At 37.7% G+C, this 27,741-nt stretch overlaps 1 protein-coding gene across 1 annotated transcript in view; it reads left to right on the top strand.

Moving 5' to 3' along the window:
- The window catches only part of ATRNL1 (attractin like 1), a gene marked incomplete in the record, with an annotated part of 6,064,901 nt that overhangs the window by 2,236,923 nt on the left and 3,800,237 nt on the right, over positions 1-27,741 (top strand). The window contains 1 exon segment of the mRNA XM_044055896.1: positions 9,084-9,168. Within this exon segment, the coding sequence (XP_043911831.1) occupies positions 9,084-9,168 (85 nt within the window).

The following is a 27,741-nucleotide window of genomic DNA, read 5'->3' as shown; positions in this document are numbered from 1 at the left end:
GGTGGGAGGTTATCTGTGTATGTAATGTTCAATACCTGTAGTGAAAAAAAACATATTTACAAGGTGCAATCAAAAATGCATCACAAGGGTTGTACAGAAAGAGTGTATCCTGCAGTTGCAGGACATTTGATGTCCTTTAATGTCTGCTTTGTTGGTTGTGTTGTAGCAAGGCCGTCTTTAGAGTATGAAGCATGCATTTGTGAAGTACTGTACTTGTTCTAGCCTATCTGCCACAGTAGACCAGGGGTCTCAAATTCAAGGGATGTTGTGGACCCCATGTGGTTTAGAGCAGTGTGTTGAAGGCCACATGTGATTAAAAAAAATCAGTTTGAAATAGTAGAAGACATTTCTGCTAGAAATTCTTTGTCCACTTGGTGGGGGAGGGACTGTCATCTGCTGTCTGTCTCACTCTACACATTCTTTTGACACGTCGCACAGTGAATCATTGCCTGTTGATGTCAAGAATTAAATTTGTCTCTCACCAAGATTTTTTATACTGTTCCTTGTGGAGTTTCATTAGCAGGATTCCCTCACTACTTGTAATGTCCGAGATAGGAATTAACTGGCTTTCTGTTAACATAAGTTTGCCATTATTGGACGTGGTAAATTCATGTTGACAGTTAGTGTACTTGTTTTATATATTATCTCTAGCATTGTGCTACATTTTTTTCAGCATAATTTTTAATTGCTGAAGCACCAGGGCATTACTTGTTTCTGTTTCCATCTCTTCTAAGGTGACAGCGTTTGTGACATCATTAGGTGCAGTAAAAATAATTTAAATGCACCAGTTTTAATTTTCCAGTGATTGTTTGTTGATAAATGATAGAATACTTCCCATGACATGCGCTATAAGTTCCTTTGTACTGTATATGACACAAGAAACTCATAGGGCTTGTAGTGTCAGAATCCCTTATTGTACTCTCAGGAGTGATTTGTGTCTTTGCTATGCATCACACCTACCATTTTTGGTCAGTTTTTGTGTAAATCTGTAGGTAAAGTCCCTAAGACCTCTAAGCTATGGTTAGAACTTTTTTTTGTTTGCAGTCTTTGCTCATATAAATGTGTGATTTGTCTAAAAGTGCATAGCTCCTCACTGGCTGTAGCACATTTCTCAGAGATTGTGTGGATGAAGGCACACTCCCGGTGTGACATGGGCTTGAGACACAAGTGCAAGGATGCAGAAAGATTTCCATCCATTTAAAGTGCTTATTAAGAGCATTTTCCTGAAGCAGGCATACCCCTGAACTGTTCCTGGTTTTGCTACATTTTTGCTCTGTCCCTCATTCTAGTGTTTTCTGGAAAATCACCGACAATTGCAGTCAGTCATGCTGGATGTTGTAGTTTGAGACTTCTTATCATTCATAAAGTGCTTCTTTGCTTGAAACCTGCTGTTCTGTTAAGTTCTTAAATTAATTTAAAATACAGAATAGAAAAGCATATGTCTCAACTAGGGTTACCTCCTGTCCCTCTGTGGGCAGTTGTGTACTGTGAAAAAACTAAAAAATGGCAAATGTCCTGAGATTTTAGAATAAAAAATGTTGCATAAGTTTTCTTTAATAGTTGCATAAAACACTTATTTTGTATCTGTGATACCTAAATGTATGAAATTGCATAAACAACTAAACTGCAATAATCGTAAGCTTTTGTTTTGGCAAAACAGTGAATTTCTGTCCTTTGCAGTGGCTCTGGGTATCTTTTGTCCTGCAAAATCTCACCTTTCTATAAAAATGTCCCACTTTGGGCATTTGTAAAGGTGGCAACCCCAGTCTCAACTGCCAGTGGCTTTGCTTCATGTTTTCATCCTGTCCCTGTAAGATTTTTATATGTTCTGGTAAATCACTGAAAATTGTAGTCATTCAGTAAAGCTGGACATTACAGTTTCATACTTATTGTTCACAGACTGCACATTCTTGTAAAATCTCACAAATTACACATTCTTGTAAAATCTCACAAATTACACATTATTGTAAAATCTGCTCTGCTGTTAATTTCTTAAGTACATTGTGTGACACTTGATAATCATTCCTGACTTTGGTCCTTTGAACCCCCCCCCCCATCATTTTTGGGTTTGTGCAGAAAGGGTTGATGTGGAAACACCATGCTTAACTAACATCTGCACTGGGATGTTAATGAAGTTGGCGCCACCAATTCCCCTTCCATACCTGCACAAACTGAGGTGGTGCTTCCTAATCTATACAATCTCCCAGTTCTCTTGCATAAAGCAAAGGTTGTACAAATTCATATGGTCTTATTTTTAAAGTTTAACTGTACTCACATATCCAAAACCAGCAGGATCTCTCGCCTAGGGCAGCCCGACACTGAGCCAGTATTAAAAAGCCTAAAGATCCTTTGTGTACCATACGTCACATCTATGCTTCCTGCACAAAACATATGATATAAAAGGGACATATGGATGCAACTACCCAGAACTGAATTGCCCCAGAAGCAAACAGTCTCCATATGACAGAGGAGTCCATACACATCCAGAAAGAAAAAATGCAGAACAAACAAGAGGGGGCTGGAGTGAGGGAGCGAATATAGCAACACTGAAGAGAAGGATATCTACTGTTATGGTAAGATTTGACACAACTCTACTATGTCCTTCTATATCATTGTTGTAGTATTCCACATAGAAGAGAGAGTTAAAAAACTCAGGAAACAGAATGGGAGGTGGAAGCCTGAGAAGTGCCCCCAACAAACCCACATAAAATAGTTTCAGTAAAGTCTACTCTGGCCCTAGAAACCATATCCGACTTATAATGCTTAGTAAAGGTATGCACTAAAGACCAAGTAGCAGCTTCAGGGATGGAGTTGGTGTCTGACCCCTTGAAGAAGGCACCAGAAGAGACAACAGCCTGAGTGGAATGAGCTCTAACAAAGGTAGACAACGATTCAACATGAAATGAATAACAAGAATAAACAGCCTTAGATATCCAGGAGGAGATGGTTTGCTTAGAAGCAGCCAAACCCAATGTCCCGGGATGAAAGGAAACAAAAAAGCTTATCAGACTTATAAACAGTCCTATTTTTTATGTAAATATACTAGAGCTGTCTGTTTGTACCGACTGAATTATACTGACTGATTCAAGGGCAACTCGTTTACTACCTTGGACATAAAAGAAGGATTAGTACAAGGAAACACCCTGTCCCTGAGAAAAAAACAAAAATGGAGGAATGGCCATAATGGCCTGGTGCTCAGAAACCCTCCAAGCAGAAGTAAGAGCTAGCAACAAAACAGTCTTCCATGTACAGTGCTGCAAAGATGCAGAAACGGCAGCCTCAAAAAGAGCCCAAGTCAATTTTTCCAAAACAGAGTTAAGGTCCCAAGTTGAAGGAATACATTTTTGTTTGACCTCAAAACGAGAAGTCGGAGGAGGATTCAAGGGGAGGCAAGCAGAAATTGCTGACAAATAGGCCTTCGCAGAAGAATAGGCCAGGCGAGACTGGAGCAACTCACACAAATAAGAGAGGACCAAAGGGACCTCCACTGAAAAAGGGTCTTCGTTACAAGCATGGCAGCAGACCAAAAATCTTTTCCATTTGGACATATAAGATTTTCTGGTTTAGGGTTTCCTTGCCTTCTGTAAAACCCTGAGCATGTCCTCAGATTAGAGGTACCGGAAAAGAATCAGAACCCTATCACTCAGTGTCAGTTGTGGAGTGGACAAGTGAGGACAGATGACAGACCCCTTGTCCTGTGTGAGGAGATCCAACCTGTGAGGTGACTTGTGATGATTGCCACTGGGCATATGCATTGAGGGGGAACCCCTTCTATCTTGGCCTAAAGGGAGTCACTTGGCAAGATGTTTGGGGAGTCCAGCTGAGTCTTAGGACTCTTGGAAGTAGAGGAAGAGGACGGAAAGCATAAAGAAACATCCCCTTCAAAGGAAAAGAAAGAGCATCTTTCCATGCCAGATGGCATGGCACTCTGGAACAGAAGAGATAAGGTGACTGTTCAGAGGGGAGGAAAAAGGATGTACCTGAGGAATACCCCACTGATGGTCAATGTCCAGAAACACGTCTCTGTGAAGCATCCATTTGTGAGCCTGTGTTTTGGACATATTCAGAGAGTCTGTCACTAGGTTATGCTTTGAAGGAATGTATACTGCCTGAAGAGTTAACTGATAACTCAGAGCCACTTCCCAAGCCTGAAGCACCATCCTGCAGAGGAAATGAGATTTTGTGCCTCACTGCTTGTTGATATACCACACCACTGCAGTGTTGTCTGTGTACATCCTCAAGGGGCATGGAGAGAACATGGGGCGAAAAGCCTGAAGGGCCAGAATCAGAGCTCTCATCTCTTTGATATTGATATGGTCTGACTTCTGATGGGAAGGCCAGAGACACTGAACTTTCAAGTGACCAGGAGAAGCCCCCACTCCATGTTGGAGGCATTAGTGAACAGCTCTTGAGAAGGGACTGGAGGCTGAAAGGGCCAGCCTGGGTTGAGAGCAAATTGTTGTATCCACCATTCAAATTCTTTCTTTAGACAAGGATGGAGAGGTGCACTGAAATCCAGAGGGTGACGGTGCTGCAGCCAAACTGACTTGAGGTACCACTGAAGCTTCTGCATGTGCAGTCTGGCAAGAGGAAACCTCAGAATATAAGAGGCCCCCAGGGCCTTAAGAAACACCCTGGTTGACATGGCAGTCAGAGGAAGAAGAACCTGAGAGTAGGTTGTCATTGACAATACCTTTAGAGGTGGAAGAGAGGCCAGCATTGGCACTCTTTGAATCCTGCATCCCAGATGCACATGATCCTGAGATGGAGTCAGGATGGACTTTTGGAAGTTGGTAGTAAATCCCAGAGTTTGAAGAGCATAGATGATGAATTGCAGAGCCTTTAAAAATGACAAGAAGAAAACATCTGAAACAACAGGTCATCTAGATAAGGAAAAATCTGAACACCTTGGAGCCTGCAGAAGGCAATCACAGGAACTAGGCACATTGTGAATACCCTTGGGGCAATAGAGAGGCCAAAGGGCAAAGCACAGAACTGAAAATGAGAGGAGAACATAGAAGAAATGTAAACACTTCCTGTAGAGAGGGTGACTAGGGATGTGAATGTGAGTATCTTTCATATCCAAGGACACCAGACAAGCTTGGAGTAATAAAAGAGGAAACTGAGTTTGAAGAGTAAGCATCCAAAAGGAAAGAATCTTGAGAAATGTGTTGAGCCAGGAGAGATCCAAAACAGGTGTCCAAGTGCCTCCTTTTGAAGAACCAGGAGCGTTCTGGAATAAAAATCTCCTTCCCTCTTGGGAAGGGGGGACAGGTTGAATGGCTCCTTGGTTCACCAGGGACCCTAGAATCTCTGGGAAATGAAGTTATTCTAGAGGATGTTGAGGAATCCCTGAAAAAGGAGGGAGACATTATTTGGAAGACAAAGGGAGAGCAGAAGGAACAAAGGAACCTGGTCTAAAAGGGGGGGGGTGACAAATTGTCAAGGAGAAGCAGGCTTATCAGATAAAGGAGGCTTTTGGGACACAGAAATCCAAGAAACCTTAGCAAAAGAGGCCCACCTCCCACCCTTCTTATCCTTGGAGGCCTGGTGGGGTTGCCTAAAAAAGCAGACCTAGAAGGATAATTCCTCTGGAACTTGGGGATAGGAGAGTCGAAAATATGTTTAAGGTCCTGCAAGGCATTGCCTTTCTCTTGAAGAGACTTAAACATGTCAGCAGCAGCAGTCCCAAAAATATGTTTATTATCCAAAGGAATATCCAACAACTCGGTTTTAATGTCCTTGGGCAGAGACTAGAGATGAAGCCAGTAGTTTCAATAGGAGCAGGAGGCTGAGAATCAGGAAACTTAGGGGCAGGAGGCTGAAAATCAGGAGCCTTGGGGGCAGGAGGCTGAGAATATGGAGACTTAGAGACAGGAGGCTGAGAATCAGGAGACTTAGGGCAGGAGGTTGAGAATCAGGAGGCTGAGAATCAGGAGACTTAGGAGCAGGAGGCTGAGAATCAGTAGACTTAGGAGCAGGAGGCTGAGAATCAGGAGACTTAGGATCAGGAGGCTGAGAATCAGGAGACTTAGGACCAGGAGGCTGAGAATCAGGAGACTTAGGGGCAGGAGGCTGAGAATCAGGAGACTTAGGGGCAGGAGGCTGAGAATCCAGAGACTTAGGGGCAGGAGGCTGAGAATCCAGAGACTTAGGGGCCAGGAGGCTGAGAAGCAGGAGACTTAGGAGCAGGAGGCTGAGAAGCAGGAGACTTAGGAGCAGGAGGCTGAGAAGCAGGAGACTTAGGAGCAGGAGGCTGAGAATCAGGAGTCTTAGGAGCAGGATGCTGAGAATCAGGAGACTTGGAAGCAGCAGTGAAAGTTTCTAACAAGGCAGCCAGCACAAGAGGAACTGCAGATGGTTTAGTGTTTTCCACCTGAAGCAACTCGTAGCATATTCCCTGAATGTCAGACACTTGAGAAGAATCCCACTTAAAATATTCCATCATCCTAGCAATTGTCCCCCCAAAGGACAATTCCTCAAAAGCAGACTTTGCTTGCCTTCATCAGAACCATAAGCCAAAGGTGAAGGCATCTGTGAGAAGCAGGACAAATACCCCTCATCAGACTGAATCTTCATCCAAGGAATCCAGTTCCCTAAGCCATTTAGAAGGGGTAGAGATCCAAGAAGGAGTAGGTATTGAAACCCCTTGAGGAGGCTTTAGGGTCATTAAGACAGAAAACAAGCCCAGAGTAAACTCTTGCCATTCCCTTTGAGGATCCTTAGGACAGACCAAAACGTGCTTCAGTTTTTGTCTTTTCTTACAAAGGACAGCTGCTCTTAACAAATACCGGAGGTTCTGACCCTTGGTGCGATTCGATAAGATAACCCAGAACTTCCTTCCTGACCAGTATCTGTGGAATCCCTTTAGGACCCTCTAAAATAATCAACCACAGTTTTCCCTTGATGTCCAGAGCAGATGCCTTCAAAGCCTCAGAGGATGTGCAAAAAGACTGATCCATGCCAGCCTCCGACAGGGTCGTGATGGAGGAATCTGACGTAGGCACTACATAACCTACATAGCTATTATGCACTTCTAGAGGGATGTCCACTGGAGGCTAGACAGCTTAAGAATCTGGCCTAGACTACTTGGCCTTCTTCTTACCTAGTGGGAAAATCTTGGAGTTAAAAGACCTGGGCTAAGTGTTTAAGCCATTGCCAGGGAAGACAAACTGCTTCTTAGTGTTTTAGGCACAAATGTCTTACAGATACTACAAGAGCTATGGCGGTAGGAAGCACCCAAACAAAAAGGACACGTTCATGATGATTCTTATGGGGAATCTGCTGCCCAGGCTGACATTTTCCCTTCTTGGATGGCATGAACATACAAGACCAAGAATAGAAGAAAAAAAAACTCCAGTGGGGCCCTTATCTGATGATGAGTCTTTACACACATTTTATGCCTTATGTTCTCTGCAGGGAGCATAGATATGATGTACGGTGCATACAAAATCTTTACCTTCTGTGTGTAATACTGCAACAGTGATGTAGAATGATATTTGTAATTTCCTGCAGGTATTCCCTCTAGAGCTGCACAGCTTAATTAACGGTGTTACTAAGTATCCCTAAAGTAGCTTTCCTCTTGCATGGTTTTCCTGTTAGTTTAACTGAATTAAACAAGGATAGGTATGATGGGTTCAAGAGTGATTGATAATTATATTGATTAGCTATCACTAAATGTGCAGTCCAGTGGTCCCATTATTCAGCAAAGATGAATGGCTATGTTACTGGTAAGTAGCTGTATTTTTAGGAAAGATAATCTGTTTAAATTAATCACCTTTAGTTGAACTAGTCACATATTCTGAGCTGTGTTGACAATGTGCAAAGGATTCAGACTTCTTTAAAGAATGGTTGATGGCATTTCATTTGAAGAAATGATTATGTAATTCTTGTAAAAATAAGTAAGATCAGAGTTTCCCCTTATTGTCTTTTTTGTTAATGGAAAAAAAAAATAAAAATGTTAAACAGAACTTTTTTTCCAGGATATATAATTCATTAAATGTATTTGCAATTCAAACAACTGTTTGCCCTTATTGTAATCATATTTGGGATATTTGGGGTTATCTGGGTACTCAGCGGCAGTGGTCAGAAAAGCGTTTTACTTGGTTAATCTCATAAGTAAAGGGATTGCTTCTAGAAAGGAGGAGGTTATTACCTCTTTGTACTCATCCCTCATTAGATCAATAATTGAGTATAGTGCCCCATTTGGTATGTCCTCTCCAAGCACCTGCACCAACTGGAAAGGCCACAGAAATACTTCACAAAGAGAATCCATGGCCTTCAACATCTATCCTATGCAGATAGGCTCAAATCACTATGACTCTACTCTGTATCGTACAGATTGCTAAGAGGTGATCTGTGTCTTGCCTACAAGGCAACCTTAGACCCTGCCCTACTAGAGATGCTCCATATCCGTAAGTCTAACTCCTCGAACATTATCCACTCGAAAGGCCTGAATCTAATATGCAACATCAACAAAACCTGCTGGAGAGACAGGGTTGTCTCCCAGATACTGGCCCGTCTCTGGAATAGACTTCCCATACACGTCAAACAAAGCACCTCGCTGACCCTCTTCAAGAGCAGCCTTGATGAGTGGATGGGAAACCACAAATTTGTCCCAGGTGTTCCACCTGTGTCCCTGATTGACAAGGGCAACAGGTATGGACTGAAGTTTCTTTTTGGGGATAAACTCTTGGTTAGGCTTGTAAGGGCCCCAGGGTGATTAGCCTAGAATCCTCCTATGATAGGCATGGCTAAAATCTCTGCATACAAATACCATTGTTGAATCTGTAGTTTAATAAAAACTGAAATTAAAAATAATTATTCTCAGTGCATTATTTTATACAGCAGTTGTAGAAATGCATATCATGCTAGATGAAATAATCTAGGATGTTCTACAGGTAAACTAACCTTGAACTCTGCACAGCAAACAATGCAAGTATATAATATTGTCATCTCTTAGAATAATGTTTCTACTGCCTTATCATTAATGAATCTTTATATATTTTTTTCACTGATAAGGTATTCTACAGTTGTAAATCGATATATATATTCATTCTTTTTTTGTTACCTTCAATTGACAGCTTGTGATGAATGGAAAGTTTTACCTAAACCCAACTTACATCGTGATGTCAACAGATTTGGGCATTCTGCAGTTGTTAGCAATGGGTATGTACTAAGAGTTTTTCATTCATTTTTATTTGAAGTACATTTTCAGTGGCCTGAAAACTCTTAGCCTCGCATGATAAATCACCAGAACAGTAGTCTCTCCTTTGATCATCACATCACCAAAGTAGTCAGGAAATCCTTCTATGCCGCACACCTCATCACAAAAGGGTTCTCATCCAGGAAAAAAAGAGGTCATTGTTCCCCTTTACTCAGCACTCAGACCCATTATAGAGTACAACTCCCCTTTTGGAATGTGCCTCACAAGACATCTGCAGCAGCTGGAAAGGCCACAGAAGTACCTCACAAAGATGATTACTGGCCTCAAGCAAATGCCTTACACTGACCGTCTCAAAAAACTCCAGCTTTACTCCGTCACATATCGCCTACTCCAAGGAGATCTCTGCCTAACATATAAAGCTATGTCAAACCCAGAGCTGTTGGACATGCTACACCTAAAAAAAATCCCAATCCCTCCGAGCTACACGCTCTAGGGACCTAAACCTTGTCACCACAATAAACAGGACATGCTAGAGGGATAGATTCCTGTCCCAGGGACTTCCTATACTCTGAAACAAGCTACCCATCTATGTCAAGCAGAGTTCCTCATTAGCACTCTTCAAGAAAATTCTTGGTGAGTGGATGGGAAATAGGAAATATACCCCGGGGATCACTTCTGTGGCTCTACTCGACAGGGGCACAGGAAATTAACTTTCTTGGGTGGCTTAAGCCAGGGAACCTTGTTGGCTAGGCTTACTTAGGTCCTTCGGCCAATAGACTAGTACCTACCTATGAGAAGTCGTGGGCATTTCTGTGATTTTGCTGTCAAGTCAAATGTAAAGTGTACATGGCAGTAAACATTAAGTGTAAAGCTCTCCCTGCACTTGTATTAAAATGTATTTAAATAGTTGGCACTGTTTTTCTTACTGTTGTAGACTGATCAAGCTTTGCAGTGCTGTTTAGCCTAGATATGTCTCCATTTGTTGTCATATGTTCTTGCCACATGCAACAAGTTGCTTAATACACTTCAAGATCACAGGTCATCTAAAGAAAATAAAAACAAATGTGGTGAAAAGCCGAGAAAGTGATCCTGGATAGGATGGCAGTCAGTCGCAGGATGCAAATACACACTCATTTTTAATGTTGTTCTTCTGTATACAAGAATTGTTCATAGTATACACTTGCTATACATTCCCTACTGTCTAGCATACCTCTCAACTGTCCAGATTTTTGTCTCATACTTTTGGTCTGTTAGTCATACAATTTGTGGTTTTCTGCTAAATTGCTGAGGACTGAAATCACTAAATAATGACATACATCTGAGTTTTAGACTTCATATCTTTCAGAAAATGAATGCTAACACAAATTGCTTTGTAGCAAATTTCTATGTTTATAAGAGCAATATTTAAAATCTGTCCCTATTTTTCTATTTTTGGGCCTTTATCATCCCCATTACTTGGACACTTTCCAGATTTCTTGTTCTAAGAGGTTAAGGGGTATGCAGTGTCCAGCATGATTTCCTTGGAAACTTAAGTTTGCAACCAGGCCATTGATCCAGGGGTAGGACATCCAGCTTCGTTACTGAGGACGTTGATTTGGTTAGTAGTTTGGGAAGCTGGGTAGACAGCCAATGAGGTTGGCTGAAACAACCAGTAGCCAGTTCACTCACCTTGGGGGAAGGATTTGGATTTTCTTGACACTGTGCCAGTGTCTAGTGGAGCCAAAGAAGAGTCCCGCTGTCAATGACCTCCTTGTGTGCTCATTAGAGGGTTGGGCAAAAGCTTTTGAGTGATGGTGTTGGGGAAGACTGTTGAATTCCATGGGAAGAAGATCAAAGAAATCACTTAAGTAAATAAATCCAGAGTGTTGGAAGGCCTGATAGTAAAATTAAAACTCAAATCACTTTCACCACATAATGTAAAGACAGGCTTCATTACAGAAGACACTGATGCTGGCTGGAAAAGATTAAAAGGGGTACGGCAGAGACTTAAGTAGATGGACAACATTACTAGAGTAATGTATATGAGCTTGCAAGAACTGATAATATTCTGTTCTTGACAGGCCTGGGATGCTCAAGTCATTCAGGTCGCTAAGAGTCTGAGTCAAATAAACAACTTTACAGCAGCAACAGCTAATGTCAGTACATCACGTGCAAAAGTGGACAAGAAAGTGTCTTACGCTGTTACAGTTGTGACTCGCCGTGGCATTGTAGGTGATCAAAAAATAGTCACTGCTAGCAAGAGATGTTTCTGTGTGAGGGTATCTCCATTTCCTGTGTATCCCCCCGAACTGTATAAGCGGTTGATTGCCCCTGACTGTAACTGGTGTACTGTAGGTCAGGCGTTGGAAGAGGAGGCACTGGGAACAGAAAAAATGAGGTTTTGGTGTCATAATCTTTGAAACATTGTTTTCTTATGCCCCTCGACTGCATTATAGACTATCTTCTGTTTGGAATTTGGACTTGAACTGTGGGCTAATTTGCTCTGTCAGTAATGAAGAGTACGTATGTGACGGTTCATAATGATCTGTTCCTAAATGAAAATTCAGTACTGTACTTTATCTACAACCGTGTTGCCCTCAGTGCCAACATAAATTTTTATGTAAATAGTCATACATTCTGTTGTAGGTTTAGTTTTATTGCCTGGTCTCTCTGGCCTTGGTCATGACTGAAAAGTGTACCTGGACCAGTTCACTTAGTCTGTTAACAAATGTTAGATAAATGAAATGTGTTGTGAACAGAACAGACTCCTTTTTGAGTTGCATGTGAACACCAGAAGGAATGTAATCTTTCAACTGAGTACTAGAATTGCCAAAAAAAAAAACAAATAAGAAAAGTCCAATAACAGTAGCAATAAAACAACTAAAAAAATATAAAACCACCACACTAGCACTAGAATTGGCCACATTGTTTTTTCTTTGTAGCAAAACCAAAACAAAAATAAATCAAATCTGTTATCTCCAAAGTAAACATGCTAAAGTCCCCTAATTCATTTTTCTTTTTTAAATCAACTTTGTATTAATTTTAAAACAAAGATTGTACAAATAAAAGATAAATAGAACAGAAACATAACTATTTACAGATAAAATCAAAATAGAAAAGCAAATCATTAAAATTTATCAAGTAAATCACTTAATTTTGGCCAAAATCTAAACTGGTGAGTAATATTCGAAGTTCCCATTTTGGCAGTTGACAATTCTTTTTTTTACAGACATTCTTTGCTAAGTTAATGAATTCAGTGAAAGAAAGAGTAGTTTTACATTTCCGGCTCTTTGTGATGTATTTTTCTTGCTATAGCTAAAATGGACCAAAGGAGAGACACCTGCACTCTAGGAACAGAATCCGGAACTGGAGCCAATTAAATGAGGGCAAGGAGTTAGAAGAATTCATGGCTATATTTTACTTGAGGGCCTCACCAGATGCGCAGTAGCAAGCCCCACCCAAAACCCGCCCCCCATGCTATTACATAATCAGGCACTAATGAATATGCATTCCCTCATTAGTGACACTAGCATATGTTTCTAGTATATATAATCTAGTGTTAATATCCATAACGTCCAATAAACCAATATAGTTTATATAGCTATGTTGTTTGATACTTTGTACTGTGCAATGTTACTGATGGGTTCTAATTCTTTAAGACTGTCTTACAGTGCTGACTTTGTTTCTCTGAGTAAAATATCACCGTGCATTCTACGATCAAAACTAGAACATGCAATGCTACTAGTCCATACTGAAAAATAATGCATACATACAATAAAAACAGATAATGAAAATAAAGACCTCCAGACTCTCTAAATCAAATCTGCTATTTCATCTTCCTGTTACCAAAACGTGAACTCATTGAATCACTCTCAGCCTAGTAATCTCCTATGATGATATGATGTGCACAATCCCTCACACTATGTATTTATTTACGTTTGTTAATAATAAGAGCGGACTGATGAGATGAGGCCCGTTTTAGCTGCAGCCATGGAGTTACTGCAGAAACAAGAATATATGTTTACATTTCAAAAAAGGTTAAGCAGATAAGAGTTTCAATGTAAAAAATAGTATTTAACATAAAGTAAATAGCATCAGAAAAAAGCTAAGCATTGCCCAAACTGCGTGCATGTGTGGGCACATATAATAACAAATAGTGGAATTCATTATAAAGGCAGTGCGTGATGTTTAGAAGACGGTTGTACTCTGATTACTAGGCTATAGTAATGTTCTGTGATGAGCAGGCATACATGGTGTGCACAATCCCTCACGTTATTAATTTATTTATTTATCCATTTCAACTCATCCCATTTCAACTGCAGTCAGGGAGGTATGTCTTTCTCCGCTAGAAGCTTCTCTGTAAATTTTCGCAACAATAATTGTAAAAAAATTCATGCTAAATTTAATGGGGATATTTTACTTCTCAACAGCTGATTAGAATGCCATGTCAGTCATGGCTCATTACATATGTAGACCTGGTCGTCAAGTCATTCGCGACACGCCCACTTCTGTGCGAAACGCAAGGTGCGGCCTTCAAGCAAAATATTGCCGAATTCATTTTTCTTAATCCTGTTATGTACAACTTTGCTGGGTTATGACTGAATCACTTCCCTCTTTGTATACAACACATTAAGAACTAAAATTATTCCATGTTACATATTGCATTTTTTTCTGCATAGTAGAACTATTGCTACTTGATTTCTGCTCAGTGATTTTTTTATATTCATCCATGGGCTTTGTAAAGAACTGGCTTTGGATTCAAGAACATGTTTCATCCAGTTTCAAAATTCTGCAGTCAAAATTAACAATGTTAATACAAACTAATACAGAGATGTTTGTTATCACTAAAGAGGCATACAGTTAATAGCAGCTTAAAATGGTTGGTGGCAGTTCAGAGATGTACTTGACTCCTGAATCATATTTTTTTTCTTTATTTTTGAAAATATTAAGACAAAATGTCACAGCTAATTATAGCAGTCTTGGACCAGTCTCAAAATTCTTCATCCAAAATAAACTAAATTAATACAAAGTAAAACAAACAATGTTCAGCTTTAATGGTAAAATGTACAATATGTGTCTTTTCATATACACTGCATGGGATTCAGACACACATTCAATGCTCATTGTAATTGCCATGTGCAGATTGGTCAGTTACCACAACGGTGAGGAAATGCAATTCAGAGACGGCTATTGTCACAGTGAGAAATCCTCATTATAGGCTCATAAGCATGTCTCTGAATCTCACACTAGCATTGTCAGACTTGACAACGGTAGTGTACAATATAGCAGCCGATGGACACGCACGTGCCCACACACACGCACGCACGCGCTCACACCCACACACACACACACACACACACACTAGCAAACATCTCCACACTGTTAATCACATTCAAAGAAACACTCACCCATTCACCTACACACACACAGCCAGACTTCAGATTTTCTACCTAACCTCTCCCCCATTGCGACCACCCAGGCAGATGCACACACACAACACACACATTTGTGCAGCTTCAGTCATGCCCCTGCAGATACACACTAACACAGCCACCACCCAACATCTTTCCTGAACTTACTTGCAATGGAGGTACTGCCATAGCAGTGTAGGGGTAGCAACCATATTTTTACAGTGGTTTCTCTTGTATCCATCTGTGAAATTTTATTTGGCTGAGAGATTTTCTGTATCAGTTTGCCATCTAAATTGAGAGCTTCTGACATTTTCATGCTAACATCCCGTGGGTAACTAGCCACTCTCAGAACTGCCACATTATGAGGTAATTAGTCCTGTGTGACCTCCCTTTGTGTTGAGGCCCCTGTTAGGGGAAACCTTCAGCAGTAGGGTGGTACTGTGATGAAAAGCAGTCGCTTTAAGGCTTCCCCTCACTTGAATCTGTGGTGTGAGGGTTCAGTTCAGACAAGGCGTGGTGGGGGTATGATTGTTGACTTATAATTGTACCCTTCTCCCATATTGACAAAAGAGCAAGTTGTTCAAAGACAGTCACACCCCTAAACTAAGGGAAATTATTATATATTTATCTTTTCTGCAGCAATAATGTCCTTTCATCACTGTAAGAGATTACTTATTTTATCTCAGAGTATCCTGATGAGTCATGCTGTGTGATTTATTTTTACTATTAAGGCTTTCATCTTACTAATGTAATTTTTTGCAGGCACAGAGACCCCTTTAGTGAGATCATGCTAATATTTCTAAGAGCACTTTGTTCTGCTATTTTTTTTCTTTGTCATGCAATAATTGTAGTTTGTTTTGAGATAGTGTCCTTTGCTTTTTGTTACTGTCCATCTGTTACTAAACATTTTGAGTTATATTTGAATATCAAGATTGAAAGTGTAGCTTAGTAAGTGTTTTATTCAGACTGAGAACTGCAGCTGTCTGCCATAGGTTTCTACCTTAGGTGTGCAGTTGGTCTTTAGTCATCTGCCGATAACACCCAGGTAAAATAGATTGCATACACAGGTTCATAGGTAAATACTAGGCTACCACTCTGCAGATTATTACAAGCCTATCCAATAATCAGAAGTCAAAATTAAACTGCACTTTTTATCTGTGCGGTAAAGACCTTAACCATTGTGCCAAACCTTCCATCCTTGTTTATATTTAAGACTTTTTACTGACCTTGTAGCTCGACTTGATCCTGATCTAACTAGACTGTTTTGTAACGGTCATAAATGTCTGAAATATATCGATTCACTCTAGCCTATATCATGTCGTAGATATTGAACGGTCATAAATGTCTGAAATATATCGACTCTCTCTAGCCTATATCATGTCGTAGATATTGAACGGTCATAAATGTCTGAAATATATCGATTCTCTCTAGCCTATATCATGTCGTAGATATTGAACGGTCATAAATGTCTGAAATATATCGATTCTCTCTAGCCTATATCATGTCGTAGATATTGTGACTTTTATCAGAAGGAAATAAAGTGAGATTTAACAAAAATCAGATGGATACAATAATGGGGAAACAGCTTAAGACCGAAATTAGGCAGTACAATGAAAATGATGCCCACTTTGTATTTTCCGTGTTGGTTTTGAATTAAAGGGAGGGAGAAACACTTTCTGATGAGAAACTCTTTAGACATTTGGTAGAGTTTTACTTAAAACAAATTTACAAAGTTTATAAGTCCTCCACTAGTCTGGCAGTATGGTAAATTTATTTATTTATTTATTTTACATTTGTTAACCGGGCTAGTCCAACTGGATACATGTCCATTTTCAGTGGAGGCCCGGGGAGAAAAGCTCCTCTACAGTACTACTATAGTAAGACTAAAACAAAAACTTTATCAGAATATATCAACATATACAAATAATATCTAATAACATATTCTTTAAACCTTCTGTTAGAATTAAGAACATTTGAGTACAAATATGAGGTACAGTAAGAAGTCTCTCTATTACTTAGAAAAGTGTACAATATGACAGTACAGATAAAGTACCTAGTTAGTCTAATACATCTTTAAAAGAAGATGGAAAGTAGAGATTTAGTTCCTTTATTAGAAGTGAGGTAATAGAAACAGCTTTGTAGAGAGTTATGTAGAGAGTTAGGTATACGAGATAAAGAGAGAGTGGAAAAAAATCTCATAGCAGGGAGGTATGAAAGGTTAGTCTGGGTTATTGCAAGAGCAAAGCCAGTGGTTGGAAAAGAAATGTTTAAGTTTAGTTTTAAATAGTGGGATTGATGTTTGAGTGGTGAGGTCTTGAGGTAGTTGATTCCATAGTTTCCCAACTGAGTTTGAGAATGTGGAGTCACCTGCTGAGTTCTTAGAAAGAGAAGTATGAATCAGTATTTTGTTGGAGGAGCGCAGGTTTTTCAGATTGCTATAGGGTTTTATGAGGGTGGAGAGCATTGGGGTATTGTCTGGGTGGTAAAGAGCTTTATGGGCAATTGTAAGTTGGTTAAAATGTATAAGGTTAGGTAATTCTAGCCACCCTAGTTTTTTAAGGTTAGAACAATAAAATTAATTTAATTAATTAATTAATTAAAATTAAAATTAAATGGCTACAAATCATATCTGATTCATGAAATACTTGTTTGAGTAAGGTTATGGCTAAGGGTGAATTGCTTATGTTACCACCACTCTTTCTTAAAGGGCCTGCATCCTTCCAGAGGAGATGGTTGCAATACACAAACCGAGAATGAAGATATGGCAGCAGAGGAAAATGTTTTTAACAATGGTTATGGAACTGGGAGGAGGTCACGTACTGTGGTGATGATTTTAGCAGTTACCTGGAGTATGACATTGAGAGGGATAGATAGGATTGACAAACAATTCAGTGATTCAGCACAATGCAGTAGGCAGGGAGGTAAATAGGTAATTATTTTTCAGAATGCAGTGATCAAGAACAATGGGGCTAAGGTGGGTCTCTAAATTATTTTAACAGTAATCGCAACATGACAGCGAATTCAGGTTACTTTAGAAAATACCAGAGTCAGAGGTGTAATAAGTTATAGAAAACTGCCCCAGATGTCTCAATCTTGTGTAATGTGACACAATCCAAACAAAACCACAAGAAAAAGTGGAGTCACTGAATCCTTTGCATGAACCTTTAATACCACAAGTAAAGTGCTTTCAGCCAAAAACGTTGGCCTTCTTCAGAACAAACAACTCAATTAATACAACCCTCTTGTATAAAATGGTTAGAAATCATAACTGATCACATCTGAATTCCAATTAACAAATTACAAAAAACATTTACCTAAAACCATTCACTTAAAAAATTCATATAAAAAATTCAAGTTAAAAAGGGGGGGGGCGACCACATAACATATTACTTAAATAAAATGTTAACATAAAACATTTAAAATGTACATTCTGTTTGCATTTGTTGTAATATGCCTTTCTTTTTAGGACTGCTTTGTAATTAACTCTATTGTTCGAACCTGGTGTCCTGCATGCATCCAACAAAATCTGCCATTTAAATTTCCTATAATCAAGTTTCCCATCTCTGTCTCCATTAAAATCCTGGGGAACATGATCGATAACCCCAAAGCAAAATTTAACTCTGTTCTTGTCACCTGCACATGTAAGGGTGTGCTTGTAAAGGGCATTATCCAAGTTATTCTTTCTGATGGCATAATAATCTTCATATATTCTATTTTTTAATTGCTTGTTGGTCTTTCCAGTATAGAAAGAAGAACAGACCGAACATTTAGCCATGTATACTACGTAGGTGGATTTACAACTGAAGATGCCAGGAGTCTTCCATTCTCTTCTTTGGTTGCAAACTTCAAAATATGTCCCTTCTGAAATATATTTGCAAAAATTGCAACTTTTACACTTAAAAGTACCTCCACTTTTACTAACCCCCTTATTATGTCCACTTTCCAACATTTCCTTGAAATTCTTAGCTCTTTTGTTTACAAAAAGGGGTGCTTCTCTAAGTCGCTGTTAGATGCTAAAGTTATCCAATTATTGGATATAATGTCCTTAATTTCTTTACTATCTATGGTGAACATAAGCAACATAGAAGTAACCCAATCTTGATTACCTTGTTTGTGTTACCTCTTGTGGCCTCCTTGTTACAATTAATGTTCGCCTCATTGACTATTTCAGGGGGATACCCTCTGTTTTTAAACCTGCAATGTAGCTCTTCCACTAAGGATAGGATTGACATAAAAAATTCAGTGATTCAGCACAATGCAGTAGGCAGGGAGGTAAATAGGTAATTATTTTTCAGAATGCAGTGATCAAGAACAATGGGGCTAAGGTGGGTCTCTAAATTATTTTCACAATAATCGCAACATGACAGCGAATTCAGGTTACTTTAGAAAATACCAGAGTCAGAGGTGTAATAAGTTATATTAACAATGATAGTAACATGATATGGATGTGATGAAGGACTGAGGGGGTTATATATAACAAGGTACCGGATAGTAGTAAGACCATCCTTAAGTAATTTCTGAGACTAAGGTTATAGGCGTTAGGACTGCAGAGCACACCGTAGTATCCTGGGCTGCAGACTCACTCCCATCTATCCCAAGATGCACTGCACTAGCTCCATTTTCTAGATCTTCATTGCTTTACTTTACTACATCAATATTTGAAATATCTCCAAGCTACTGTTTTTTTGTCTTTTTGAGGAGTATGGTATAATTTGCCTACCATGCTACTCTCTTTCCTCTTAGATGCATGTGTTCTGGCATTTTGTTTGGATGTTGGCTGATGTCTTTTCTCTCTCTCTCTCTCTCGTTCATTCCTTCCCAATTCTTATTTTTGGAATGCTTTTTAGCTGTAATATTTATGTTTTTGTCCTGATGTTCTGGGACAGTCCCACCTTATTGGAATGCTCATTTTGGTCACTAATTGCTATTCTTAATGCTTCAGGATAGTTGCTTCCTAGCTTCACATGTAGAGCATGGTTTCAGTCACTTCTACATATTGATAAACTCTTGTCACAAGGCAATCAAATTAGCTTTCTGGCTTGTTTGAGATAAGACCAACATAAGGAAAGTTGTGATATTTCCAAAAGGGTTACCCTGCTACCTAAGAGCATCAGTCGCAACAGTTTTCATCTTGTTAAACTATCAGGTGCCATTTGGTCTTCAGCTTTAACATCAGTTGACCTGAAACTCCTGCCTTCCTATATCCTTAAGGGATTCTGGGGTTTGGCACTGCCCTTGCATGCCACATCTGTGATCATTAAGAAGCAAAAGTTTTCAGCTTTGATTGTCAAGACTGAAATCAAATATTCAGAACTACTGACATCTTCTGATTCTGAGGCAGCTGATAGCGACTCTGACCCTCTGCTTCAAAGTTTGTTGATTCCCCAGTATGCTGTCCTGTAGTTCCTCCTCCTGTTCCAGCATAATGCCCCACCTTGGCTTCCCTTGTAGCACCACAGCATGGAATTGGTTTATGTCTGGAGGATGAAAGTCATCATCCCGATGGTTCCCTACATTAAGGTGGTCTCCCACTCTGTAACTTCTGATGCTGGCAAGAGGACAATAATAGTATCATTTCTTTTCCCTGTTTTAAAAAATTTGTCCAGATAAAATCTAGGAGACACTCTGTCTCCCTCTGATCCCTCCCTGTTCCTTAAAACAAGAACAGTCATCCATTACCTGCTTAACTGAATAAACTACTGGAAACTTCCACAAAGTGCCTTTATTCCTTCAACAGGGAGGGTGTCAGAGACAGAGTCTCCTAGATCTGCTAGCTAAAGTGATTTTATCTGGACATATCCTTTATACTGTCTGTTGCTAGTCCTGTCACCCTCTGGGTCACAGGTGGGATATCAGACTTCACTCGAGCCCTCTGGATTACCTCCATTGTAAATAACAGTTGCCCTATGCAGCACGATTGAAAAAGCTAAGACTGTTCTCTGTTGCATACCGCTTTCTCAGAGGCGATCTCTGTCTAACGTACAGAGCCATGTCCAACCCAGAGTTGTTGAACATGCTCCATCTTAGCAAAACCAAATCTACTCGAGCTACACGCTCTAGGGATATAAACCTCAACACAACAATGAATAGAACATGCTGGAGGGATAGATTCCCTTTGCAGAGACTTCCCTTACTATGGAACAGAGTCCCAATCTACATAAGACAGAGCCCCTCACTATCACTCTTAGAGGAATTTTGATGAGTGGATGGGTAACAAAGTTCACACCGGGGATCACACCAACAGCACTACTAGATAGGGGCCAAGGGTACTAGCTGCGAGTACAAGGGTCTAGGGAACTACTAAAGGTGTGGTGAATACAATACAATGTGGCTGGGCTAATATATGCCTTTGGGCAGATAGCCCAGTACCAACCTATGAACTTCAGACATTGACTAGAGTCATAAAGTACACCAAAAATAATGTTTAAAAATTTCCATTTACAGTACAATAATTAAAAGTTAGAAGAATAATCTTTCTATATCTCATCTCTGTCTTGCAAAGTAATCTCATTTTCATATTTTAATTGGTAAAAAACATGAAATAACCAATTCTCAGCAGTAAACTCTTAATTTTGGCTAAGCATGTCTACGCTTCAACCATCAAATCACTGAAGTTGTATGGTAACTTGTCCCTCTTAAAACTGGAAACTGAATTCAAATGATTGAGCCATGTCTCACTTTGAAGTACAATTGCAGAGAAACTACAGAACATCCAGTACGCATTGTTTCTGCTTGCACAAGTAACTGTATTTAACATGTTTAGTCTTAAGGAAATGGAAAAGATGAGAACTGATAAGAAGTACTCCATCTTGGATAACGTTTAGAACCATATACCACAGACAGTAGGATGGAAATTTTCAGGATGCTATCTCTGCTCCCAGGTGTTATCATATTTCTCTCCTTGCAGCTCTTCAAATCTTAATTGCCACATGAGAATTCAGAAATGAAGGACTGCTTCAGGATGTTTTTAGTTTTCATTATTTTGTTGTCTGGTTTGTTTATGTTTCAGAGTTTTTATATGGAGTAGTTCTGACTACTAGACATAGAGGTAACTGCTTTTCTTGTCTTTTATATAGACTTTTTGCTAATTGTAGACTACATGCAGGTTTATGACCCTTTACTCCGAATCACTACTTTAAACTGCTGCTTGTCTGGTGTACCTGTACCAGGGCCATCACTTGCAGAGACAGACATACTTGTTTCATTTTCTGTTTAGATGAGGGATGCAGTACCACTGAGTGGGCCATTTGGTTAGGGTTCAACTGGGCAGTGTGCAGGTGATGTGAAGAAAAACTTGTGACTTTCTTGTAGAAACATACTCTTATGGGGAAAAGACCTTAACAAAGTAATAACCAAAAGAAATTGCCTAAGCACCACAATGAAAGCTCGCAACTCAGCTGGAGACCAGGATTTATTGAAGTACAACAAAATGAATAACGCTTATAATCCAAGTACGTTTTCGATGAAAATCTTCGTCAGAATCAGTACAAAACACACAGTTGATGCCTATTCTAATTATATACCCTATCTAATTGACATAATTAATTAAATGCCAATCAGTAAAGTCAGTTTCAAACTAACAAGCAATCTTATTGTAAAAAAACACATACAAACAATCCTAAACATCAAATTAAAATTAACTTCCAACATATTATTAATAAAAAATTCTGTATAGTGGGGCACAATTGTGTGGATAAATGTCTTTATATTATATACAATGTTAAAAACAATCTAAATAGCTAGCCACAGCTCTAAAACAGTAAAGTATATGTACACAGAGTATATGGAATGTATACTGCCATCTAATGGTTATGATGGGTAAATACACTTGATACTCATAACTTAGCTGATCTGAGTTACAATACTGGCTTAATAGACAAAAAATCGTTTAAACCCGGGGGTTTATTACATTCCAAAACTATTTGCCAGTATAACTCCTTGTATTCCAATTTATCTTCCCATAAACCACCTCTTACGTCCTTGGGCACAGAGTCCAATACAAAAAAGGAAAACACTGCTTGAGGGCAAAAAGTCTGATGTCTATACAATGCATTATTGATATTCTGCTTTTTGATTTCATACAAATGTTCGTAAATACGACATTTGAGTTTCCTTTCTGTTTTGCCCACGTAAAAGGAGGTGCAGAAATTACAGGTAGCCAAATACACTATTCCACAGCAATTACAATTAAAAGAACCCTTGCTTGAAAGTGTTTTGCTCCTGGCTTCCAAGAAAATATCTTTGCTATTGTATATCCTTGGACATTGTGAACAAAACCCACATTTGTATGTACCCACCCCTCGTGGACCTATATTTTTAACCTTGGGACCACCATATTCAAAAATTTGCTTGAAATTGGTGTCCTTTCTGTAAATAAATTTCAAAGGGGTTTGATTATTCAATGGTAAGTCCGTGAATTGGACAAATCTCCCCCATTCCCTTGAAATCAACTCCTTAATAGGTCCTGAGTCACCTGTATAATCAAGTATGTAGGCTCTATCATGAAGAGTGGGTTTTTGATTTGTTAAATTGTCAGTCAGGGCAGGTACATTCTGTCCCAAAATAGGGGCAAATCTTTTGTGTCTCTCCTGTACTACCTCTGCTAAAATACCTTCCAGTAAGGGCCTAGGATATCCTAGAGGTCATCATTAATTACTTTGTTTTAGAGTCTGTTTATTTTAGTGCAAATGTCATCATTAATTACTTTGTATTGGAGTCTATTTTAGTGAAAAGGTCATCATTAATTACTTTGTATTAGAGTCTGTTTATTTTACTGCAAAGGTCATCATTAATTATATTGTATTAGTCTATTTTAGTACAAAGGTCATCATTAACTACTTTGTAGTAGAGTCTGTTTATTTTAGTGCAAAGGTCATCATTACTTTGCATTAGAGTTTATTTTAGTGCAAAGGTCATCATTAATTACTTTGTATTAGAGTCTATTTATTTTAGTGCAAAGGTAGGTTATCATTAATTACCTTGTATTTGTCTGTTTATTGTAGTGCAAATGTCACTCATTAATTACTTTGTATTAATCTATTTTAGTGCAAATGGCTGCATCGAAGTGTGTTGATTTCTTATGTGTACGAGAGAAAGTGGAGATGTTTAAGGGCTTTGCAAGGCTGCTAGTTCCTTTGCTGCATTATTAAGGGCTCTGTTATATGTATGTTTTGTCGCTACACTTGAAAGTGTTGTGTGTGTGTGTCTTTGTGTCTATGAGTGACACAGGGAATGATAGAATATGACCGCAAGCAGTAAGATGACGTCGAAAGGCTGAAAATATTACTGCTTGCTTCGAAGTTCAGAGGCATTTCGAACCCAAAGGACCCCTGGAAGAGGAACACACCCGCTGGTTTTGGATGTCAGCAATTGCCTGCATAGGCCGTTTACATTGAGGAGACATCTGAACCTGATTCGTATTGTATTTGGAACTTTATAGTGAACTACTTGGGATATAAAACCTACTCTGCACATTGCTTCCCACACATTCTCTTTTTTCTTCTTAGCAACAGTACGTTTTGTGGGAAGTGGAATAACACGTGAGCGTTTTTTTGGATTTTATTTTAGTACAAAGGTCATCATTAACTACTTTGTAGTAGAGTCTGTTTATTTTAGTGCAAAGGTCATCATTACTTTGCATTAGAGTTCATTTTAGTGCAAAGGTCATCATTAATTACTTTGTATTAGAGTCTATTTATTTTAGTGCAAAGGTAGGTTATCATTAATTACCTTGTATGTCTGTTTATTGTAGTGCAAATGTCACTCAATTACTTTGTATTAATCTATTTTAGTGCAAAGGTCATCATTAATTACTTTGTTTTAGTCTATTTTAGCGCAAAGGTCATAATTATTTACTTTGTATTAGTCTGTTTATTTTAGTGCAAAGGTCATCATTAATTACTTTGTATTAGTCTGTTTATTTAGTGCAAATGTCATCATTAATTACTTTGCATTAAACTCTGTTTATTTTACTGCAAAGGTCATCATTAATAACTTCGTATAGAGTTTTAGTGCAAAGGTCATCATTAATTACTTTGTATTAGTCTGTTTATTTAGTGCAAATGTCATCATTAATTACTTTGTATTAAACTCTGTTTATTTTACTGCAAAGGTCATCTTTAATAACTTCGTATAGAGTCTGTTTATTTTAGTGCAAATGTCGTCATTAATTACTTTGTATTAGTCTGCTTATTTTAGTGCAAATGTCATCATTAATTACTTTGTATTAGTCTGTTTATTTTAGTGCAAAGGTCATCATTAATTACTTAAACTCTGTTTATTTTACTGCAAAGGTCATCTTTAATAACTTCGTATAGAGTCTGTTTATTTTAGTGCAAATGTCATCATTAATTACTTTGTATTAGTCTGCTTATTTTAGTGCAAATGTCATCATTAATTACTTTGTATTAGTCTGTTTATTTTAGTGCAAAGGTCATCATTAATTACTTTGTAGTAGAGTCTGTTTAATTTAGTGCAAAGGTCATCTTTAATTACTTTGTATTAGAGTCTATTTTAGTGCAAAGGTCATCTTTAATTACTTTGTATTAGTCTGTTTATTTTAGTGCAAAGGTCATCATTAATTACTTATTATTGTCTGTTTTAGTGCAAAGGTCATCATTCATTACTTTGTATTAGAGTCTATTTTAGTGCAAAGATCATCATTAATTTATTTGTATTGGAGTCTGTTTTAGTGAAAAGGTCATCATTAATTACTTTGTATTAGAGTCTGTTTATTTTAGTGCAAAGGTCATCATTAATTACTTTGTATTAGAGTGTGTTTATTTTAGTGCAAAGGTCATCATTAATTACTTTGTATTAGAGTCTGTTTATTTTAGTGCAAAGGCCATCATTAATTACTTTGTATTAGTCCCTTTATTTTAGTGCAAAGGTCATCATTAATTACTTTGTCGTAGAGTCTGTTTAATTTAGTGCAAAGGTCATCTTTAATTACTTTGTATTAGAGTCTATTTTAGTGCAAAGGTCATCTTTAATTACTTTGTATTAGTCTGTTTATTTTAGTGCAAAGGTCATCATTAATTACTTATTATTGTCTGTTTTAGTGCAAAGGTCATCATTCATTACTTTGTATTAGAGTCTATTTTAGTGCAAAGATCATCATTAATTTATTTGTATTGGAGTCTGTTTTAGTGAAAAGGTCATCATTAATTACTGTATATTAGAGTCTGTTTATTTTAGTGCAAAGGTCATCATTAATTACTTTGTATTAGAGTGTGTTTATTTTAGTGCAAAGGTCATCATTAATTACTTTGTATTAGAGTCTGTTTATTTTAGTGCAAAGGCCATCATTAATTACTTTGTATTAGTCCATTTATTTTAGTGCAAAGGTCATCATTAATTACTTTGTCGTAGAGTCTGTTTAATTTAGTGCAAAGGTCATCTTTAATTACTTTGTATTAGTCTGTTTATTTTAGTGCAAATGTCATCATTAATTACTTTGTATTAGAGTCTATTTTAGGGCAAAGGTCATCATTAATTTCTTTGTCTTGGAGTCTGTTTTAGTGAAAAGGTCATTAATTACTTTGTGTTAGAGTCTATTTATTTTAGTGCAAAGGTCATCATTAATTACTTTTTATTAGTCTGTTTTATTAGTCTTTATTTTAGTGCAAGTGTCATTCATTAATTACTTTGTATTAGTCTGTTTATTTTAGTGCAAAGGTCATCATTAATTACTTTGTAGTAGAGTCTGTGTATTTTAGTGCAAAGGTCATCATTCATCACTTTGTATTAGAGTCTATTTTAGTGCAGAGGTCATCATTAATTACTTTGTATTGGAGTCTGTTTTAGGGAAAAGATCATCATTAATTACTTTGTATTAGAGTCTGTTTATTTTAGTGCAAAGGTCATCTTTAATTACTTTGTATTGGAGTCTGTTTTAGGGAAAAGGTCATCATTAATTACTTTGTATTAGAGTATGTTTATTTTAGTGCAAATGGCCATCATTAATTACTTTGTATTAGTCTGTTTATTTTAGTGCAAAGGTCATTATCAATTACTTTGTATTAGAGTCTATTTTAGTACAAAGGTCATTATTAATTACTTTGTATTAGAGTCTGTTTATTCTAGTGCAAAGGTCATCATGAATTACTTTGTATTAGAGTCTGTTTATTTTAGTGCAAAGGTTATCATTAATTACTTTGTATTAGAGTCTGTATATTTTAGTGCAAAGGTCATTATCAATTACTTTGTATTAGAGTCTATTTTAGTACAAAGGTCATCATTAATTACTTTGTATTAGAGTCTGTTTATTCTAGTGCAAAGGTCATCATGAATTACTTTGTATTAGTCTGTTTATTTTAGTGTAGAGGTCATCATTAATTACTTTGTATTAGAGTCTGTATATTTTAGTGCAAAGGTCATTAATTGCTTTGTATTAGTCTGTTTTTTTAGTGCAAAGGTCATCATTCGTTACTTTGTATTAGAGTCTATTTTAGTACAAAGGTCATCATTAATTACTTTGTATTAGAGTCTATTTTAGTGCAAAGGTCATCATTAATTACTTTGTATTAGAGTCTGTTTTTTTTTGCAAAGGTTATCAATTACTTTGTATTAGTCTGTTTATCTTAGTGCAAAGGTCATCATTAATTACTAGTGCAAAAGTCATCATTAATTACTTTTTTAGTCTATTTTAGTGCAAAGGTCATCATTAATTACTTTGTATTCTGTTTATTTTAGTGCAGAGGTCATCATTAATTACTTTGTATTAGTCTATTTATTTTAGTGAAAAGGTCATCATGAATTACTTTGCATTGGTGTCTGTTTTAGTGAAGAGGTCATCATTAATTGCTTTGTACTAGAGTCTGTTTATTTTAGTGCAAAGGTCATCATTAATTACTTTGTATTGGAGTCTGTTTTTGTGAAAAGGTCATCACTAATTATTTTGTATTAGAGTCTGTTTATTTTTCTGCAAAGGTCATCATTAATTACTTTGTATTAGTCTGTTTGTTTTAGTCCAAATGTCATTCATTAATTACTTTGCATTAAATTCTGTTTATTTTAGTGCAAAGGTAATCATTAATTACTTTGTAGTAGAGTCTGTCTAATTTAGTGCAAAGGTCATCATTAATTGCTTTGTATTAGAGTCTGTTTTAGTGCAAAGGTCATTATTAATTACTTTGTATTAGAGTTTGTTTATTTTAGTGCCAAGGTCATCATTAATTACTTTGT

The sequence above is a fragment of the Protopterus annectens genome, chromosome 14.part0, assembly GCF_019279795.1.
Source record: "Protopterus annectens isolate FY-2018-M chromosome 14.part0, PAN1.0, whole genome shotgun sequence".
Classification (NCBI taxonomy): Eukaryota; Metazoa; Chordata; order Ceratodontiformes; family Protopteridae; genus Protopterus; species Protopterus annectens.
The sequence above is the reverse complement of the archived record's forward strand: the minus strand, read 5'-3'. Positions and strand labels throughout refer to the sequence as shown.